At 55.1% G+C, this 21,240-nt stretch overlaps 1 protein-coding gene across 1 annotated transcript; it reads left to right on the forward strand.

Moving 5' to 3' along the window:
* The first annotated feature begins 6,415 nt into the window (after positions 1–6,415).
* Positions 6,416–18,076, forward strand: LOC118082928 (uridine-cytidine kinase-like 1). The gene is made up of 15 exons (XM_035110785.3): positions 6,416–6,499; positions 6,617–6,810; positions 7,762–7,868; positions 7,989–8,159; positions 9,664–9,735; positions 9,917–10,106; positions 11,565–11,626; positions 12,095–12,111; positions 13,998–14,096; positions 15,327–15,420; positions 15,654–15,716; positions 16,179–16,301; positions 16,405–16,512; positions 16,912–17,068; positions 17,523–18,076. The coding sequence occupies exons 1-15, from the start codon at positions 6,444–6,446 to the stop codon at positions 17,597–17,599; spliced, it is 1,590 nt and encodes a 529-aa protein (XP_034966676.2). The 5' UTR covers positions 6,416–6,443; the 3' UTR covers positions 17,600–18,076.
* Positions 18,077–21,240: the final 3,164 nt, after the last annotated feature.

Here is a 21,240-nt window from a genome sequence, read left to right on the forward strand (position 1 = left end):
GCCTCTTCACTGCCGCGCCGTCGTGGCGCCCGGGAAGGAGGCAGACGCAGCGCTGAGCAGAGGAAAAGCCCGATTCCTCCAGGCCTCCCGAGACGCTTTTCCCTGCTGCTTCGCCTGGACCAGCGGAGGTGGGAAGGTGCCTTGGCGGTCCTCTGGCTCGGCGCTCCGTTGTGGCTGGGCGTCGAACCCGGGGAGAGCTCCCCAGGCCCCTGGAGGTGGCCCGCAGCTCGGCTCCGGGGAGAGAGGCCAGGAAAGGCGCTTCGCTGGCGATGTCTCCCCGGCCCAGACAAGAAGAACGGGGCTGGACCGCAGCCACCGTCCGTCGGCGGGGCGGGGCTGCGGGAAGAGACCGGAGAGAGACGCCTCGCGCGGAGCGAGCCGGTTCCGCTTGGACGGGCGCGCGGGAGGCTTTCTTCGCCTCGCAGGATCGATTTTGATGGCTATCCAATGAAATAGTGAATTGGAGGTGATGATGGGGGGCGCCCCGGCGACCGCATAATCAAAGAAAAGGGTCTCTCCTCCTCCCAAGGGGACAGGCAGGGACCGATCTTCTGCCGGAGAAGAGATCGCAGGAGAGCCCCGCGGCAGATCCATTGTGTGGCAGGCGGGATCGCAGCCTCCAGCGCAGGGGGAAGAGGCAGCCGGATTTGGGCCTAACTTGGTCCCCCAATCCGGGGCCCGGCAGTCGTCCCCCCCGCACAATGACCCCCCAACAGAGAGTCTCAGCCCGTGGACCGGCGGTGCCCATCAGGCTCCCCCACTTTCCTCCTATCTTACCCGACAAGGAGGCGGCGGCTGCCTAGTTGCAGCAGGCACTACCGTACTTGGATCGTTTTCGCTCGATCCCCGGCGCGCTTCTTCCCGCCCAGGAAACGGAGCTTGCTCTGCCTTCTTCCAGGGGTTTCGCGGCGGGAGAAGCCGAGCCAGCCTCGTCCCGCTCCTCCCGAGGGGACTCCGAGGTTAGAAAAATGCGACCGCTCGTCCGAATCCAATTCTCCCGGGCCAAACCCTCTGCGCGGCCCAATTTCGTTTCTTTGTTTTTCTCTGTGAGGCGTCGGGGAAGCCGGAGGGAGGAAGGGATGGGAGATCCCGCAGGGGAGGCGCGTCCTTTGGATGCCTGTACACTTGAAGCCCCCTCACCTGGAGGGAGCAAAAGAGCCCGGTTCGGGGGGGGGCACTGCGGCTGCCCCCCAAATCTCCCCGTCCATGTTGAGGCTCCGCAGAAATGAGGACGCCTCTCGACATCTTTCCCCAGGGCTCGGGGGACGGGGCGGCGGAGAGACGGACTTTTCTAAGGGGGCGGCTGGATTTTTTTATTGGAACCGGTGCTGGGGTTTTGCCCAAGGAGGGGCGAACGGGGCGCCTCCTTCCCGGCCTTCCTTTATGGGGCCCGTGTCCGTTTCGCTCCAGAGGCGACCCCTTAAGCCAAAGGAGGCCTATGCGCCGCGGGACGTTTTTACCGGCGCCGCTGGTCGCCTGGCCGCGGTCCTGGGAAAAGCCCCCAGAGGCGGGTTCCCGGAGCTGCTAGACGGCGCCGCGGACTCGGAGTCTCCTTTTCAGTGCCCCGCAGGACGCAAAGGAAAGAAGGTGGCGGGCGGCGACACGGTGGGGGCTGCGAACCGGTGCCAAGACCCTGGCGGGGGTCTCTCTCTCCGCCCCTCCATCGGGGAGACCTAGTGGCAGCCCTGCATTCCGGAGGAGGAACAGGGCAGGAAGGAGGACGGGTCGCCGCCGGTGGCCAGAGAGAGAGAGGCGGAGGGGAGGCGGAGGGCAGCCCTTGCCTTTGTCTTCTGACTGAAGCCATAAGGTCCCTGTTTTATACACAGGAGTCCGCTCTGCCACGAGAAGCTGTCCAAATTAAAACACCAGTTGGTGTTCAATATTATTTTTTGTTGGGGTGCAACACCCGTGGACCGAGACTCCGAGTGGCCGTGTGGTGCTTGGCTCTGCTCCCAGTTACGCTTTCTTTGCCCCATCTCGATTATGGCCCCTCAGATAACGCGCTTGAGGTTTACCTGAGAAGGTGAGGAAATTGACGCAACGGATCGGAAGCTGGTCCCTGGTGCCCTTCAGAATCGACACCCCCCCCCTCCATCTCACACAAACCTTCTCACCTTCAAGCCCTTTCGCTACTCTGTAGGCAACGGGATCAATGCGCATCACTATTAATATTTTGGTTTTGTTTTATAGTTTTTGTAAAAGGCTCTGCGGTTTGCTCTTTAAACCAGTGTTTCCCAACCTTGTGCCTCCAGATGTTTTGGGACTACAACTCCCATCATCCCTAGCTAGCAAGACCAAATGGTCAGGAATGATGGGAATTGTAGTCCCAAAACATCTGGAGGCACAAGGTTGGGAAACACTGCTTTAAACAGTCCAGCGGAATATAAATCTTAGGAAATAAGTAAGAGTGACTTCAGAACGCGAGGACGGGGAGAAATGCTTCTCCGTGGACCGAGGAAGTGAGAAGGGGACCTGCCTGCACCTGGAACCCCGAAAGTGAGAGGCCTCTCCGGCTGCCCAGATTCTTCCCGAAGTCCTCTGGCTGCCGCTACGCCTTTTTCTTCGGAGTTAATAGTATTAATGTTTCCAGATGGGAAGTAACCATTACGATTTGGCTGAAGCGTCGTCTATTATGAAAATCCAGGGATCCAATGTATTTGTGGAGTTTTTCATTGATGCTGAAAAACAATAAAATTCGATTATATCTAGATATCTCTATCGAGTGATTCTGTCGTCCCAGGCGCGAGTCTGCGGTCTTTGAGTCGCTGGCCAGGCGCTGGCTCTCGGAGGGCTCCTCGGCAGATTCAAACCCAAAGGAGACCTACCAACACAGGGGCATCTGCCCACCCCCCAGATCAAGGAAAATCATATACATACTTAATTAACTGACCAATCAAGCCGGTTGTGCCCCCCCCTAAAAAATCCTGGCTATGCCCCTGACCACCAAGGAAGCGCTCTCTCTTTCTCACACTGCATGATCTGATAAACTCCGATCTTGCCGCCTCTGACTCCCAAACGCGGCAAATCTCTCCATGATCCCCTGGAAGATTTTGATTGCTCTTTTCTGAGTCTTTTCCTGGTTTCCGATATCCTCTTTGAAGTGAGGCGACCAGAACCGCCCACAGCCGCCCCAACGTGTCCACACCATTTGTTGTTGTTGTTTAGTCGTTTAGTCGTGTCCGACTCTTCGTGACCCCATGGACCAGAGCACGCCAGGCACTCCTGTCTTGCACTGCCTCCCGCAGTTTGGTCAAACTCATGTCCGTAGCTTCGAGAACACTGTCCAACCATCTCATCCTCTGTCGTCCCCTTCTCCTAGTGCCCTCAATCTTTCCCAACATCAGGGTCTTTTCCAAGGATTCTTCTCTTCTCATGAGGTGGCCAAAGTATTGGAGCCTCAGCTTCACAATCTGTCCTTCCAGGGTGCACTCAGGGCTGATTTCCTTAAGAATTGATAGGTTTGATCTTCTTGCAGTCCATGGGACTCTCAAGAGTCTCCTCCAGCACCATAATTCAAAAGCATCAATTCTTCGGCGATCAGCCTTCTTTATGGTCCAGCTCTCACACCACTTCCTTTCCTCGTGATCCCTAGCAGGGCGCTGGCCTTTTCCACAGCTGCTAAGCAAGTGTCCTTCCTCGCCACCCACCGCCAGGTTAGACAGAGGACGAGATGGTTGGACAGTGTTCTCGAAGCTACGAACATGAGTTTGACCAAACTGCGGGAGGCAGTGCAAGTCAGGAGTGCCTGGCGTGCTCTGGTCCACGGGGTCCCGAAGAGTCGGACACAACTAAACGACTAAACAACAACAACAACAACAAGCATATTAAATTTAATTATTATTTTTTAAAAAATACTCCGACATGCAGTACTTTACACTTGTTTATACTGAATTGCTTAGGACTTTTTAACGCTCATTCGCTCAGTTTGAAAGGTCCTTTCGGAGCTCTTCACGATGTGTTTATTTCAGGACCCTGAACAATCTGGTAATTTCAGCAAAGTTAAAATGCGCGGATTCCTATAGCGTTGCACTTTCTCCATCGCATTCTCCATTTATTTCTGCTCGCTTGTTCGCTCGCTTGCGACTTAACCCATCCCTGGTCCGCACGAGGAGGAGCTCTCCCCTGAGCTTGCCCGGGGGGGGGGCATTTTAAGGAGACGCCCATGCGCTGCAAACGAAGTTGTGTTTCGGACGGCTTTCTTTGTGACGGGAGATTCTAAAGCCACCTCCGAACTGCAATGCTTGTCAGTGGACTACCTTACAGGGCTGTCCTGGGGCAAGATTTCCCAGCCACATACCCTCAATCTGCCATTTCTCCTAGCCTGCAATATCCCTCCTCCGCTTCGCCAACGCATAAAACCGAAGTGCATACCAAGGAAAAGGCACTATAAATAATTTCATTATATACTTACCTGTATGCCCACTTTGCCTTCACAACAACCTTGCGAGGTAGGGGAGGCTAAGGCCTCCTCCGGCCACGAAGCACGCGCCCCCTTGCGAAAGAGGATGGGAGAGAGAGGAATGGGCAAAAAGAGAAAGGGGGAGAGGGGTCTCTGCCCACCGTCCAGGGAGGGGTGATGCCAGGTGCAAAAGGCAGCTTGTCCCCCCACCAAAAAGTATCCAATTACAAACCATCTGATCAAAGTTGAAAGATGATAAGAAATTTAATTAAATATGATGCACGCTTCCAGAGGAAAAAAACAAAACAAACTGAAAAGAAATTATCGTACATTGAAGTTATGCTACATGATACATACCAAATGCATCAATATACGTGATTACATGACGATACCTGCCTTTTATTTATCTAGATTTTGATCGATTTTGTTTTAATTGGTTTAGTCTTTCTGTGGTCTCTCCAAGTCGCTCTGAGTCATTTCCACAAGTAAAGCCACGCAGACATTTCAGCAGGCTGCAGCAACTATACATGAACATATATGCTATATTATAAGGATCACATAAGACGGTTTAAGGAGATCCCTGGGTTTGACGGGCCCTCTGGCACCGCAGACCCGAGAGGGTCGCCAGATGCGCCTCCCCCGCTCCTTTGGGACGAGTCCCCCCCCCCAAAAAAAAACATTGGAGCACGGGATCGCTCTGCGTCAGCGCCCGGCAGAACGAGAAGGTCGTGCGGAAGATACAAGGAAGGGAGCAAGCAGCGGACAGGGGCCACCGCCAAGAAGGCCTTGGTGCGGAGGAGGCGGCTGCCTTCCTTCCGTGGCGAGACTCGCTTCCCGGGAAGCAGCGTCGTCCTACAAAGGAGCAAAGGAGGGAAATGCAAGGCAGGCTTCCTGGACGCGCCTTGAAGAAGGAGCCTCGCCAAGCGCGCGCGCGGGGGGGGGGGAGGGTTGTAAGCAGGAGACCGATATTTCTCCCCAGGGTCGGGAATCGCCGGGAGGGGCTCCTCTCTTGGCAGCTTCATTCATTCCTTCCTTCCTTTTATCTCCTTGGATCTCGACGTGGTGCACAGGGTTCCCCCTGTCTTCAATTAATCCCTAAAACGGCCCTGTGAATTATTATTATTATTATTATTATTATTATTATTATTATTATTATTATTATTGTTATTAATTTTCTATACGGCCCTCGCGGTATAGCATGCATACTATAATAACAAACAAAAGTAATAACCCGCCTGCCCAGTTTCAATGGCCAGGTCTCTCTCTCAGTGAGCGGGGATTCGAACCCTGTTCTCCCAGGTCCTCGCCCTCATTTGATCCTAACAATCCCCTTGCAAAGCGGACACGGAGCAATGGATTCAAACTACAAGAAAGAAGATTCCACCTAAACATTAGGAAGAACTTCCTGACAGTAAGAGCAGTTCGGCAGTGGGATATGCTACCAAGGAGTGTGGTGGAGTCTCCTTCTTTGGAGGTTTTTAAGCAAAGGCTTGACAGGCATATGTCAAGAATGCTTTGATGGTGTTTCCTGCTCGGCAGGGGGTTGGACTGGATGGCCCTTGTGGTCTCTTCCAACTCTATGGTTCTATGATTCTATGATTCTATGAAAGGGAGGTCAGGCTGAGAGAGAAGACGGTGACGGCCCTGGGACCTTCGAAGGAAGGGCGGCATACAATTTAAATAAATAAGAGAATAACAATAACGGCCGAGGGGGGATTCGAACCCTGATCTCCCCCAGACCCTAGTCCGGCACTCTAACCATTAGACCACACTGCCCCTCTCCCGTTTCTGCGCCTGCGGGCAGCCCTCCGCCCCACCAGCCCAGACAAGGACACGCTCGGAATCAGATCCTCCGACGGCGGGAGGGGGGGGCTCTACACTTTCTCGCCTCTATTTTCTCCGTTCGCGCGGTGCCTGACGGGAATGGTAGTTTGGCAGAGGAAGGAAGAGCGGACGCTGCCGATGACGTTCGCTGCGTCGCCCTGCCCCATCCCGGCAGGCTTTGCGGCTGCCGGCGCTGGAAGAGCGGCGCGAGGCGGCCAAGATGGCGGCTGAGGAGGCGGCGGTGGCGGCTCGGGCGGGAGGGCGGCTCGGCGGCAGGTGAGACGGTGGAGGGGCGGGCGGGGACGGGCGGGAGGGCGGCAGGCATCCCCTTCCCCCGAGGGGCTCCAGGGCGCTCTGCCCATGCTCAGGCGCCCTTCTCCTTCCCCGGCGCAGCGGACCCTCCGCCCTGGACAGCCTGGGGTGCCGCCCGCCGCTGACGCCGTCGCTCTCGCCGCGGAAACGGACCACGAGCCAGTCCAAGACGGAGCCGCCGCTGCTGCGGACCAGCAAGCGCACCATCTACACGGCCGGCCGGCCGCCCTGGTACAACGAGACGGGCACCCCCTTCAAGGAGGCCTTCGTCATCGGTGAGCGGGAGGGAAGGGGGGGCGGCGATTGCCAGGCCGTCTGCTCTCCTCCGGGGCCACCCCCGCAATTGCAGCACCTGCTGGGGTTTGGGGCGCCGTCTGTTGCGGGGGCGCCTTCTGCAGAGGGAGGGGGGCTTTGGGGCTCCCTGAGGACAAGGAGGGGGGCTGCAGCCCAGGTTGGGATGGGAGACCCCACCCAGCACTTCCTGCATTTGCCTGCAGGGCGGGGGGGGGGTGCAGAGCTCTTTCCAGGGGTCTCCCACCTCCCTTTGTTCCCTCTTGCCTGCTGATCCACCCTCTTGCTTTCTGGCAGTCAGAATGGCACAGACGACTTCAGAACGTTCAAATATATAAAAGAATGTTCAGAATGTTCAAATATATCAAAGGATGTCATATAGAGGAGGGAGAAAGGTTGTTGTCTGCTGCTCCAGAGAAGCGGACACGGAGCAATGGATTCAAACTACAAGAAAGACGATTCCACCTCAACATTAGGAAGAACTTCCTGACAGTAAGAGCTGTTCGGCAGTGGAATTTGCTGCCAAGGAGTGTGGTGGAGTCTCCTTCTTGGGAGGTCTTTAAGCAGAGGCTTGACAGGCATATGTCAAGAATGCTTTGATGGTGTTTCCTGCTTGGCAGGGGGTTGGACTGGATGGCCCTTGTGGTCTCTTCCAACTCTATGATTCTAGAACGCAGTTTCCTTGGGTGGGAAGGGTGACTCCTGCATTGCAGAGGGTTGGGCTAGATCACCCCTGGGGGCGCTTCTAACACTACAGCTCTGTGAAGAGCTGGCCTTGGATCAGGTCCCCACTGCAAGGCCGGCCTGGACCTTGCCTCGGTGGCCTGGACCTTGCCTCGGGAGCCTCTTGGCTTGCCCTTTGCCGCTGGGCCCCTCGGCTGAAGGTTCCAGGTGCCTCGGGCATGAGTTGCCTCATGGTCCTCCCTCTCTCTCAGGCTTGTGTGGCGGAAGCGCGTCGGGCAAGACCACGGTGGCCAACAAGATCATCGAAGCCCTGGATGTGCCTTGGGTGGTGCTGCTCTCCATGGACAGCTTCTACAAGGTGGGTGGGGTCTCCTGCCCAGCTCCTTTGTCTCTGGCTGCGTTGGGGAGAGCCTAGCTGGTCAGATCCAGGTCCCCTCTGCCTCTCTCATCCACCCCCCCTCCCCCTGCGCTCTCCCAGGTGCTGAACAAGGAGCAGCAGCAGCTGGCTGCCTGCAACGAGTACAACTTTGACCACCCCGATGCCTTTGACTTTGACCTGCTCATCAGTGTCTTACGGAAGCTCAAGGAGGGCAAAAGCGTCAAAGTGCCCGTCTACGACTTCACCACGCACAGCCGGAGCAAGGAGTGGGTATGTGGGGCGAGACTGGGAAGAGGGAACTGAGGCCCCCTCCCTCAGCGTTTGCTGCGTCACTCCCTGAAAGCCCAAAGGAGCCGTCTGTGAGGCTGGGCGGGAGCCACAAAGGGACTTGCGCTGCGTTCCATAGCTGCAAGGAGTGGCACAGTTTGCTTGCATTTACCTGAATCTAAAGTCAATTTGTGAGGGGAAGCAGGGAGCAGAAGAAGCAGCGTTTCTGCAGTCAGGGCTGTTTTGAACCAAAAGACAGCTCTGCAGGTGGGTGGCGTCCCCGAGGCGCTGCCAAGGTGTGCTGCTGTCTTCCTGCTGCTCTGGTCCCTTACAGCCGTGCCCCCCCCCATTCGTGTCTGTGTGCCGTTGCCTTTGTCAGCCTGTGAAAGAGACGCTGAAATGCATTTTGTTAAAAACAGGCCACTGCTGCAGCCCTGCTTGGGCCCAGCTGCAAAACGCTGCTCTGAATTCCCAGACTTTGTGTTGCTTCTGAAGCCCACTTAGGGTGAGGAAGGGAGCTTTTCTGGGCTGCGGCCTCTGGGAAGGCTCCTCTATGTGTGATCGTCATCCTGGCATTGCCCCTCGCTCCTTTCACTGATCTATGGTGATTTATCTATTTCCTGCCTTTGCGGATACAAATCCTTCCAAGGTGGCATATGACTAAAGTCAAAATACAATGATAAAATCAAGTGACTGTCTTGAATGATTGTTCATTGTGGTCCTTCCCACAGGAGGGGGGGGGTGTCTGTAGATCCAGGCTGGAGCTGGGGGGGAGGCTTAAACCGGTGGAAGAGGAGACTCTGGTGTGCAGGATGTTGCTTTTTGGGGTTGGATGGACAGCATATTCTTGAGTGCTCAGCGGGAGGGCAAATGCTCTGTTAGCAGCACCAGCACCCTGAGATACAGGCATTGTCTGTTGGTGTTGTAGGGATACCTTCTGGGGGTGGGGTGGGTGATGGAAGGGAAGGATGCGGAGGGAAGAAATGCCAAGCAGATCCGATTTTGTTTTGAAATCATTAGCAGAGACTGCCCACACCTTTCCGTGAATATCTCCCCAAGGAAGGCACGCCAACTCTTTCTGTGTGCATGTCTGTGGGGGTGAGGGAATATGCACACTCCCATGTGTGACTGTCCCTGTGGGGGCTCTTTGCACCTTTGGGACCAGGAGGCAGGCTGGTGGGACTGAGCCTGGGCTCTCTGGGCAGCGAGAGGTTGCCTTCTAGCCTGGAAGAAGTCAGCTGACCATCTCCTGGGTGGCTTGAAAAGAGGGTGAGACAGCCGTGCTTCTCGGTGGCAGTTGCTGGAAACCACAGGAGGGCCAGGTGTTGCTCTTGTGCTCGCATCCTGCTTGCGAGTTTCCCTCAGGCAGCTGTTGAGCCACTGTGAGAACAGGATGCTGCAGTCGATGGGCCCCCATTTGGCCTGATCCAGCAGGCTCTTCTGAGGTTCTTAGGGGTGCTGGTTTCTCCCCAGTTAGTCTTATATGTCCTTCCTTCTCCCTCTGCAGAAAACCATCTATGGGGCCAATGTGATTGTGTTTGAAGGGATCCTGGCCTTTGCCAATAAGGAGCTCCTACAGGTATGGAAAGAGGGGGGGGGTGTTCCAGGCAGGGCCTGTGGTGGAGAAGAGCTGGGGGGGACATTTGTGGGAGCCACATGCAGGAGGCTGCCTCCCCAGGACCCACATTTGGGCTGCTCAGAGGGGGAGGCCTCCCCACAGAGGCCTGAAGCTGCCGCCCTCTTCCTCACGACTCCTGCAGCTCCTGGACATGAAGGTGTTTGTGGACACTGACTCGGACATTCGGCTGGTGCGGCGCCTGAAGAGGGACATCATGGAGCGCGGGCGAGAAGTGGCCGGCGTCATCAAGCAGTACAGCAAGTTCGTGAAGCCCGCCTTTGAGCAGTACATTGAGCCCACCGTGCAGGCGGCGGACATTGTGGTGCCGCGAGGTGAGGCCAGGCCCAGGGGGAAGGCTGGGAGATTCCTCTGGAAAGGTGGGCAGGACCTTTCTCCCTTGGGCCCCCCAAGTGGGGTGGGGGGGGCAACCCCCCTCCCTCTGTGTTCAGGCTGGCTGCTGCACTTCTCCTCTCTGCGCTTGGTTCTTTGCACGGGGATCACCAATCCCAGTTTGCAGCTGCCACCACTCAAACCTGCAAGGCGTATTGAGGCCACCAACTGGGTTGGCTCTAAATGAGGAACAGGCAAATGCATTGGGGGGGGGGCAGATCAGGCTCTCTGTGGCACTTAGATGAGTTGCCTGTGGAACAGAGGCCCCCTGTCCCTGAATACACCTTGGCTGGAGATCCTGTGGAGGGAAGAGGGTGGTCACTCTCGCGTCCTGCGTGTGGGCATCTCAAAGGCCTACATCTAGCCCCTGGGGGACCAGAATGCCAGGCAGTATGAGCCCCTGGCCTGCTCTCTGTACCTGCAGTGTGGAGATAACTATGCGATAAAGGAGAGAGCTTTCAACTGCATTATTTATCCTATCTGCTACTTGGGTACCTCAATACTGTACAAAACCATTTCTCCCCCCCACAATCATAGGAGGCCTGAAAAATCTCTGGGAGCTTCGTCAAGGATTGATCTAATCTCTGAGCCAAATAGAACCGGCTTACGTTACCGGCAGGGCCCTCTGGGGTGGCCGGCAGGGGCCAGAAAGTCACTGTAGGCCTTTCAGAATATTTAGGATCCCATTTGCAAAGCTTTCCTGTCTGCAATTAATGAAGAGACGACTCCTTGTTCATTAAAACACAATTGTTTACTTAAGGAAACCCGGCAGTCGACTGCACAGCTTGACACACACAGAGCAGAAAAGATAAGGATGTTCCACTTTACAGGGAATTACAACAGCACAGAGCATATCACATTCCTGAATGAAATGTCATAGGCCTGCGATTGCAGGGCGAACAGCTGGGCTGGCTATCTTCCACAGCTCACAATCTTGGGATTGTGGAAGCAGGAACCAAGGCTAAATAAACAAACCCCACCCATCTGTCTGGGTTTCCCCAGCCACTCTGGGCAGCTTCCAGCAAAAAATTAAAATACAATAATTCATCAATATTCATCCATATTCTGGGAAGGAGAACCGACCTCTCTCCCCTAAAGAGATTGACCTTTAGCCATTTTCCCATGGCTTCACAAGACTTGGAAGTGTTGTCCAAACTGGTGCTCAGGGCTTCTCTCTTAAAGCCGTCTAAGCTGGTGGCCATCGCTGGGAGGGAGTCCCATAGTTTAACTCTGCCCTGTGTGAAGGAGTCCTTTTCTTTTATCTGTCCTGGATCCCCTGGGCTTTGGCTTCCCAGAGGAGGAAGTGCCTGGGCTCCAACTCTGCCCTCCTTGCCCTGTTGGAGCAAGCACACCCAATATTTCTGACAGGCTCTTCTCCTCCCCCTTTGCTGTTTCTCCAGGTGGGGAGAACTTTGTGGCTCTGGATCTGATTGTCCAGCATGTGCACAGCCAGCTGGAGAAGGTGAGGAGGTCGGGGGGGGGGGGCTTTGTGGCAGCATGGGGGGGGGACACACCTGCCTCCACTGCTGCAGGGTGGTCCACAGCCCAGGGCAGCCACTCTTCCTGCTGCCCCTTGCCACGTTGCTCATCACTCGCTTCTTGGCACCCGGGTCTGTCTGGCTCTCCTCACTGGGTGACCCTCTGGTCTTGGCCTGGCCCTGACCCTGGGCAGGTGCCCCCTGTCTCGGTTCACCGGAACGAGGCTGCGTCCCGAGCTGGGCTGCCTCTGGGCTCCCCTGCTGCTGCTTCCCCTTCGCGTGGAGGCTGCCCCCCAATGACTGGGCCCGGGGTTGGGAGGTGGGGTGCCTGCGGGGGCAGAGCTTGGGGTGTGCAGTGACGGCTGTTCTGTGTTTCTCTCCACCTCCCCCTGCCCCCCCCCCTGTAATGACTCTGCTGCCTCCCGCCGTGGGCCACTCCTGCCACCGCCCAGCGCGAAATCACGGTCAGGTATGATGGCGGCCCTGAAGGAGCAGAGCTTGGACCCTCGCCTCCCCCCCCAAAAAAACCCCCTTCCTGGTGCTTTCCCTCCCACTCAGCAAGCCAGCCAGCGAGGGAGCAGGGGGGGGGGTTGGGCCCTTCCTGCAGCCGGGGGGGGAAGAAGGCAAGGAGGGGGTGCAGGTTGTCTGGGGAGGGAGATAGACACCCGCCACTCGTTGGGGCTGCGTTGTGCTGCTAGGCCTTTCTGGCTGGGCTGGGCTGCCACCTCTGGCAAGTCCCTTCCGCCTGCCCGCCTGCTTGTCTTTGGTGGGGCTGCTGCTGTGGCAGGAGGGGCCCGGCAGCCCTTCTGCTGCTTCCCCTCTGCATTCCTGGGGGTGCTCCAGCCCTCTTTGGGGCGCTTCTGCTTTGCCAACCCCCCTCCCTGCTTGCTGGGTGGCAGCGTCTGTGTGGATCCTGCATTGCAGGGGATTGGACTAGATTCTACCATTACCTGTTTGTTGGCTAAATTGTTTAGTTGCTTTATCTCGCCCAAGGCAAACCAAAGCAACCTACAACCCAGGCATCCCCAAACTGCGGCCCTCCAGATGTTTTGGCCTACAACTCCCATGATCCCTAGCTAACAGGACCAGTGGTCAGGGATGATGGGAATTGTAGTCCAAAACATCTGGAGGGCCAAAGTTTGGGGATGCCTGCTACAACCACTTGAGCAATGTTCTCCCCTGCCTTGCCTTGTCCTTCCTGGCTGCTGGAGGGGGGAGGAGGGGGGGGAGGAGCTGCTCTGGCCCTTTCTGCAGTGGGGCACAGGGGGAGATTGCAGCTGCCCCCTTGCCTGCCTGGGTCCTGTGGGGCACTCCTCCTCTTCTCCCCTTCCTGCCACCCCCCTGCACCTGGCAGGAAGCCGCTGCCCTCGGTGCCCTCCTCCCTAACACCCTGCCTGCCTGTCTGTCTGTCTGTCTGTCTGTCTTCCTTCCCTCCCTGCTGGGCCTGGGCGTCTTCACCAGAGGAAGCTGCGCTGGCATATGTGAGGGCACTCAGTCTCCTTTGGCTCTTCCCCGCTGCGCCTCCCGCCCCTCCCCTGTGTGTTGGGCTCGGTTTTGAGTGGGGCGGGGTCTGGAGAAAGGAGGGGCGGGGCAGAGCGGAGCTGGCGGAGAGGAAGCAGCCGAGAGGCCCAAAGAGGGACAAAGTGCGCCTGACTCTTCTGGGCAAGGAGCTTTCACCCTCTGGCAGAGTAGTGCAGTGTGGCAAGGAGCCCCCTCCCTTCTGGGAGACGGGGGGGGGGGGCTGTGCTGGAAACTCGATATATATAAGCTAGGCGCCAAAAGGCTCCGTAAACCAAGGTTGCAGTTGACAAAACTGAATGTCTAGTTGCTATTTGGGGGCCAGCAGCTTGAAAGTTGTATTTTTCAACGTGTCTTTGGTTCCTGAAATTCATTCTCATTGTGCAGATAAAACATAGCTGGTAGAATTCTGCAGGATGTGTTGCTAGAGTGTGAAAGCTGTCCAGCCCCAAGATTCCCCAGGCATGCACCTCCAGACAGTGGAGATGTCAGGCGGCATCCTGGTGCCCGGGCATCTTCACGTGGTCGCAAGCGGCCGATAGCCAGGTGCAAAATGCGCCTGGGAAAATTCTAGCACTGGCATGGGGCGGAGGGGCTGGGAATTTTGACTTCCAGTGGCAGGGGGATTATCCAAGAACTCTCTAGAACGGGAACAGTAAGGGGGGATTCTTTGAGGTGCATTGGGGTGGCCCCACTTTCCCCCCTGGTCAGGGCCCTGAGGGATGTGAGCCAGGCGAGGCTGATCTGCATGCAGAGCAGCTGCCCCTATCCTGCAGCTGGCCAGCCAACCCCTTGCTTGTGAGCTCTCAACTTCCTCCTCCTTCTCCTCCTGCACAGAGCAGCCTTGGCCTCGGCCCACCAGGGACAGCCCTTGCCAAAGACCCTCAGTGTCCTGGACAGCACACCACAGGTCCGCGGGATGCATACCATCATCAGGTACGGGGGGGGGGCAAGGTCTGGGAGGGCTGGGTTGGGGGGGCAAGGGAATCTGAAGCACAGGTTGGATGTGTGGGGTGGATGAGGAGAGGATCTTTTATCTAGTAATGATCCTTTCACTTTTTCATCTCTCTGAGAAAACAAATACAGTAGTACCTCGGGTTACGAACGCGATCCGTTCCGGGTCGCAGTTCGTAACCTGAAAAGGTCGCAAACCGAGCGCCGCTTCTGCGCATGCGCAAAGCGTGCACGCCACTTCTGCGCATGTGGGGGGCGGGCGCGCCGAAAACACTTCCGGGTTTGCGGAGTTCATAACCCAAATTGTTCGCAACCCAAGCGGTTCGTAAACCGAGGTACGACTGTACCTATTTCAGTAGAATTAAAAATCACCACCTATCCACCTCTGAAAACTATTAGGACATGCTTGCATAACTTTCTAGAACAACTATGATATCCAAGGATGCTTTAGGCAGACGGGTTATCTTCTTCCTCTGAATGAAAAAGAGTCACTCAGACTAAATAAGGAAAGACAAGGTTTACTCACATCATCGTCTTGCCAGGATTCAACAGTTACAATGATGAAAATCAGGCAGACAATAACCCTCAGATGCCACAAATATCCAGATCAAACTGGAGATTGCTTTCTGTAGGCGAGCAAAGAAACCTCTTCCCCCATCACAGGCAGGAAAAAGAGCATGTAGTGCCAGGAAGAAGTGGAGATTGTTTCTTTTTTTTCTTTTTTTAAATTTTAAAAACAAACTTTATTAATTTCTAAAATAAAAATTGAACATAGTATAAAACAAAACAGCCTCTTAAAATATACACACAATCAATAAATAAATCGGTAAATGACCATTCAAATTCAAACCAAACTTATTCTATCTTCTCTGATGTCTTGTCAGCTTATCTTATACATCTTCAATTCAGTATTTACATCTTCTCTATAAATCGAGATTGTTTCTATGGTTCCCCTTCCTGCCAGAAAGGTTGAGAGGAGATGCCACCATAGAGTCCCCTCTCTGGGACTCTCTAGCCATCCTGCAACCTGCGATTTGGCTGCAGATCCTCCCACAAGATGGGCCCTTTTTAGGGAAGCTTCAGCTGCCACTCTTAGCATTGCGGGGGGTTGGACTAGAGGATCCTTGGGGGTCCCTTACAGTGCTCCGATTCCGACACTGTGCCAATCCTGCCTTTTCCCCCCACCGCCCCTGCCTCTGCTTCCCCCCTCAGGAACAAGGAGACCACCCGGGACGAGTTCATCTTCTACTCCAAGCGCCTCATGCGCCTGCTGATTGAGCATGCCCTCTCCTTCCTGCCCCTCAAGGTGCGTGCGCCTCCTGCTCTCATTGTTGCATGGCGGGGTGGACTAAATGGCTCTTGGGGGCCCCTATCCCGTTCCAGTTCTGGGATTCAACGTACCATAGGAGCCCCTGGAGGTGGCACAGCCACTCCCAGGGTGGGCGCGATGGCTGGCTGGTTGGCAGCTCCCCCTGGCGGGCAAAGCCCAAGAGCCTCTCCTGCCTCCTGCCCACCCTTGTCTTCTGTGGCCTTTTGCAGCCGGTGACCGTTGAGACTCCGCAGGGGACTGTCTATGAGGGGAAGCGGTTCCATCGGCAGCGGGTGAGTCACACTCCCGGCACGAAAGGGTCTCAGGCCCCACTGGGTGGGAGATGACCCCCTGGCCAAAGTAGCTTCCAGGCCGTTGTGGCTGGCAGCCAATGCTCAGGTCTTTGGCCTGAGGAGGAGGAGAAGGAGAAGAAGGAGAAGAAGAAGAAGAAGAAGAGGAGGAGTCGGAGGAGTCTGGATTTGATATCCCACTTTATCATTACCCGAAGGAGTCTCAAAGCGGCTAACATTCTCCTTTCCTTTCCTCCCCCACAACAAACACTCTGTGAGGTGAGTGAGGCTGAGAGACTTCAGAGAAGTGTGACTAGCCCAAGGTCACCCAGCAACTATGTGAGCCCTTGCGCTGCCGAGCTGTGGGCTTCTCCCCATTGGACGTAGGGCAGGGCTGATCCTGTGCCGGGCGCTGAGGGCCGCCGGAGACAAGATGGGTCCCTCTGCTTCCTCCTCCTCTCCCAGATCACAGGCGTCTCCATCCTGCGGGCCGGCGAGACGATGGAGCAGGCTCTGACAGCCGTCTGCAAGGACATTCGCCTGGGCAAGATTCTCATCCAGACCAACCACAACACAGGGGAGCCAGAGGTAGCGAAGGGGAGGGGGCTGGCGGGAGGGCAGGGGCTGCCTCTCCCCACGGCTAAGGCTGACGTGCGCCCCCTTCCTCTTCCCCCCCCTCCTCCTCTTGCAGCTGCACTACCTCCGGCTGCCCAAGGAGATCAGCGAGGACTACGTCATCCTGATGGACAGCACGGTCTCCACGGGGGCAGCGGCCATGATGGCCATCCGAGTGCTGCTGGTGCGTGGGGAGACCCTGGCGCAGGGGAGTGGGGGGCAGGGGGGAGCTTGTGGGGTGGGGCTGCTCAGGCCACAGGAACAAGCAGGCCTTAGTGTTTGCCTGTGTTGTTGGGGGAGGGCAGGCAGGCGACGGGGAGAGGGTCATGATGGCCAGTCTAGAACCAGAGTTGGAAGGGGCCCTCCAAGAGTCATCTAGTCCAGCCCCCTGCCATGCAGGAGTTACACAAGAGGCCATGGCAGGAGGGAGTTTGGAGGGATGCGTGTGGAAGGCAGTTTGTGCCAGAAGCAGTTTGGGGCCTGCTTGGCTGCTGGCACTGCCCTGCAAGAGATGTTTGCCACCTGTGGCAGGACTAGAAGACCCCTGGGGGTCCCTTTCAGCTCTTGTGTTTCTCTGCCTCAGGACCACGATGTCCAGGAGGACCGGATCTTCCTGCTCTCCCTGCTGATGGCCGAGATGGGGGTCCACTCGGTCGCCTACGCCTTCCCCCGGGTACGCATCATCACCACAGCTGTGGACAAGAGGGTCAGCGAGGAGTTCCACATCATTCCAGGCATTGGTGAGCAAGAGTTCTGCTGGGGGGTGGGCAGGGGTATCGCCTGCTCCTGAGTGACCCCCACTTCCCGTGGAGGGGGAGGACCAGACACAGGCGGGGGGCTCTATTCCCTGTTGGAGAAAGAAGCCGCTGCCCCGGGAGGGAGTTATACAGTACCCAGAAGCGCTGGGGGCTGGGAGGGGCCTCCTTCCACTGGAGAACACAGGAGGGGAGAGGACTCTTGTGCTCGGATCCTGCTTGCTGGCTTGCTCCCATAGTGGGCGTCTGGTCAGCAGACTTTTCTTACGTTCTCATGGAGAACCTCCACGTCCAGAGAAAGTCTATCTAGATTCCTAGGTTCTTTGGGATATTTGGCCACGTTGAGAACAAGAGGCTGGACTAGATGCCCCCCCCTTTGGCCTGATCCAGCAGGCTCTGCTAACCTTCTCCTCCCTCGCCTGCCTCTGTGACCCCTCAGGGAACTTCGGCGACAGATACTTTGGCACCGACAGCGCCCAGCCCTCCTGGTACGAGGAAGACTACATGGACTGCTGAGCTGGCCTCGCTTTTTGACAGGGCTGGGGGATGTGGAGGGAGCTGCCCCCCCCTTGCGCCGCCAGACTCTCTGGGTGCTGCTGTGACTGCCTGCCTTTCTCCTGGGGAGGGGAGGATGCTGCTGCCCCCACTCCCCCCCCATCTCCATATTTATTGGGCTCCTTACTTCCTCGCCAGTGCCCTGGCTGCTGGCCCACCCGGGGCTAAAGGGGCTGCGGGGAGGTCGCTGTGCTCCTTGGCAGGGACGCTCCCAGCTCGAAGGGACCCCCCCGCGATTTGCCCTGTGCTGCCGGGGCTCAGGGCCAGCTGGGCTGTGCAGGAAACGTCCCTGGCCGCGCAGGCAGGTGGACCTGCACTCCAGAGGCCTGGGGGTCCTCTCCCCCCGTCCTTCACCTAAGGCCAGCCGGCCAGCCTCCAAGTACTGTAACGGGTCTGCCTTCTTTGCTTTTGTACGTGATAATAAAGACCAAGAGCGGCTCCTGCTTCTCCCCTTTTTCAGTTGGGGGAAGGAGGGTCTGTAGAGGGGAACACACGGGGGGTGGGGGTGGGGGGCTCTGGGCTTGTTCAGATTTGCCTGGCTGGGCAGATGGCAAGGGGGTCACTTCCTTCAGCCCAGCGCTTTCAAGGTGCCACTCTCAGTTTGAATGACAGACTTCCCATTTAGAAGACACTATAATAAAACAGGCGACTCCTGTATAGTATTATGTGATACCATATAAGAATACAAGTGTGAGAATCGCACAAGGGGGGAGCACTCTTTAAATGCTCTCTCTGCCACTCTCTCCAAGGAGATACAGTACCAAAATTATCCACAACTTGAACTGAGGCTCTGGGGCTCGTTCTTTGCCCTCACTGAAATCCCCTTCAGGCTCTGGGGAGGGTCTCCTCAAGAGCCAAGAAGACTTTCTAGCTCTCTCATTCCATTTCTGGGTATGGATTATATTATTTAGTGATTTCCCAGTGCCGTGCATATCTTCTTCTTTGGTGATCCCTCGTATCCGAGTAAGATTGTCTTTCATAAACACGGTTCTAACAAGGAGTCTGTAAGTGACTGCGGAGGCCAATTCTGGATCCACACGTCCTTCCACAGTGAGGACATTGGTTTCTGGGCAGGAGTTGATCACGGTGAGGGATTGCCAAGCGTGCCTTCCTCTTAGCGCGTTTCTCCCTTGCATCCTGAGTTTGAGCGTCTTCAGGGCCCATGACACCTTTGGTAAAGGCTGTTCTCCAACTGGAGCGCTCGCAGGCCAGTGTTTCCCAGTTGTCAGTGTATAACTACATTTTTAAAGATTTGCCTTGAGACAGTATTTAAACCTCTCTTGTTGACCACCAGCATTACGCTTTCCATTTTTAAGTTCAGAATAGAGTAGTTCTAGAGTAGTTCCCAAACATTAGGAAGAACTTCCTGACAGTAAGAGCTGTTCGGCAGTGGAATTTGCTGCCAAGGAGTGTGGTGGAGTCTCCTTCTTTGGAGGTCTTTAAGCAGAGGCTTGACAGGCATCTGTCAGGAATGCTTTGATGGTGTTTCCTGCTTGGCAGGGGGTTGGACTGGATGGCCCTTGTGGTCTCTTCCAACTCTATGATTCTATGAGTTGCTTTGGAAGACGATCATCAGGCATCCGCACAACATGACCAGTCCAGTGAAGTTGATGTTGAATAATCAGTGTTTCAACACTGGTGATCTTTGCTTATTACAGTACACTAGTATGTTCATATTTGCAGCTGCGCACAAGTTGATCGCACACAAGTGGGCAGACACCTGTGTACCAAACCCCGCAATGGGAAAACGCCTTTTATTATAAGGAAGCTCAGCCTCCAGCCTGACGGAAGAGAATAGTTTTTGGGTGAAGGACTTGGATGATGCAGTCCTAAATGAAAACTAAGCACCCCATTCAAATCAGGAAATCCCCCTGGTGGTGCTAGACTCCCACAACCCCTGAGTACTGAAAAGGTGGTCTGATGGGAGTCCAGTAAGCTCAGGCTCCCCCCCCCCCCCGCATTAAAGAAGGATTTGGCAAATGGGTGGAAGTGAATGTCCAGCGAAGGCAGAGGGAAACCTCCAGGCGACTATTTCAATGTGCTGGGGCTGCCCTGGAAGATAACTCGGAAGATTCCTGCCTGGGGTTCCATGCAGAGCTCTCAGAACCTGTTTAATTTCAAGGCCCAGTTCGAGGTGCTCCTTAATTTTTTTTAAGACATAATGCAAAAAACATCAATCATACCGATACAAAAGGAAAACCATAATAGATCAGAGGGGAAGGAAAGACCCAACATTAATTCCTAGGATTTCTATACTCACAATCTAAGGCATTGAGAAATTGCTTTATTATAGAGTCGTACCTTGGAAGTCGAACGGAATCTGTTCCAGAAGTCCGTTCGACTTCCAAAACATTCGGAAACCAAAGTGCAGCTTCCAATTGGCTGCAGGAAGCTCTGTCGGATGTTAGGCTTCCAAAAGAACGTTCACAAACCAGAACACACGGGATTGTGGCGTTTGGGAGCAAAGACGTTCAAGAACTAGGCTGTTTGACTTTGCTGGTCTTTGACTTACTAGGCTGTTTGACTTCCTATACCCATAGATCTTAGGGTGGTTAACAACACAAAATCACAATATAAAATACAGAAAATACTTTATCCTAATCTTCTAAAATATATTGTCTGCACAAACTTAATTGCACCCTATTTTTAAGGAATGGGGTGTCTATGTTCTATTTCTGTTCTACTGACATATAGCAAAAACAATTAGAACAAATAGTATAACAATTGTCTGACTTAGATTCACTCCTAGTTACTGTAGGGTTGGAAGGGTCCCCTGAGGGTCATCTACTCCAACCCCTTGCAATGCAAGAATCACAGCTAGAGAATCTCAGACAGGTGTCCTTCCAACCTCAGCTTAAACATCTCCAATGAAGCCCACCACTCTCTGAGGTTGCTGGTTATTGCTGCTCCTTGTGGGAGGGAGTTCCAATGAGTTTCTTGGTTTTTGCCCTGAATCTCTCAATCTTTGGCTTTCCTGGATTTCTTCTTTGGAGTTGGCACTGCTGCAGCTGCCCGATAATTTTTAAGAACTCTCTGGAATCCCCTGCCTATTGAGATCAAGCAGCACCTTCACTGTTTTCTCTTTGGCACCTGCTAAAAACATCTTTGCTTGGACATACCCACCCAGGTGCTTAGGAAGATGAGGTACTTTTAATCCGTTTTAGTACGTACTTCCCTTCATGGATCAATGCCTTGTCGTGGCGAAGGGGCTTGAATAACTCAGAGAAGCTATGAGCTATGCCATGCAGGGCCACCCAAGATGGACAGGTCATAGGGGAGAGTTTTGACTAAACGTGATCCACCTGGAGAAGGAACTGGCAAGCCACTCCAGTATCCCTGCCAAGAAAACTCCATGGACAAAGACAGCAGGCATATAAAAGTTGAAGAGAAGAATCCTTGGAAAAGACCCTGATGTTGGGAAAGATTGAGGGCACTAGGAGAAGGGGACGACAGAGGACAAGATGGTTGGACAGTGTCCTCGAAGCTACGAACATGAGTTTGACCAAACTGCGGGAGGCAGTGCAAGACAGGAGTGCCTGGCGTGCTCTGGTCCATGGGGTCACGAAGAGTCGGACACGACTAAACAACAAAAGTACGTACTT

This window comes from Zootoca vivipara, chromosome 3 (assembly GCF_965207765.1).
Source record: "Zootoca vivipara chromosome 3, rZooViv2.hap1.1, whole genome shotgun sequence".
In the NCBI taxonomy this organism is placed as follows: Eukaryota; Metazoa; Chordata; class Lepidosauria; order Squamata; family Lacertidae; genus Zootoca; species Zootoca vivipara.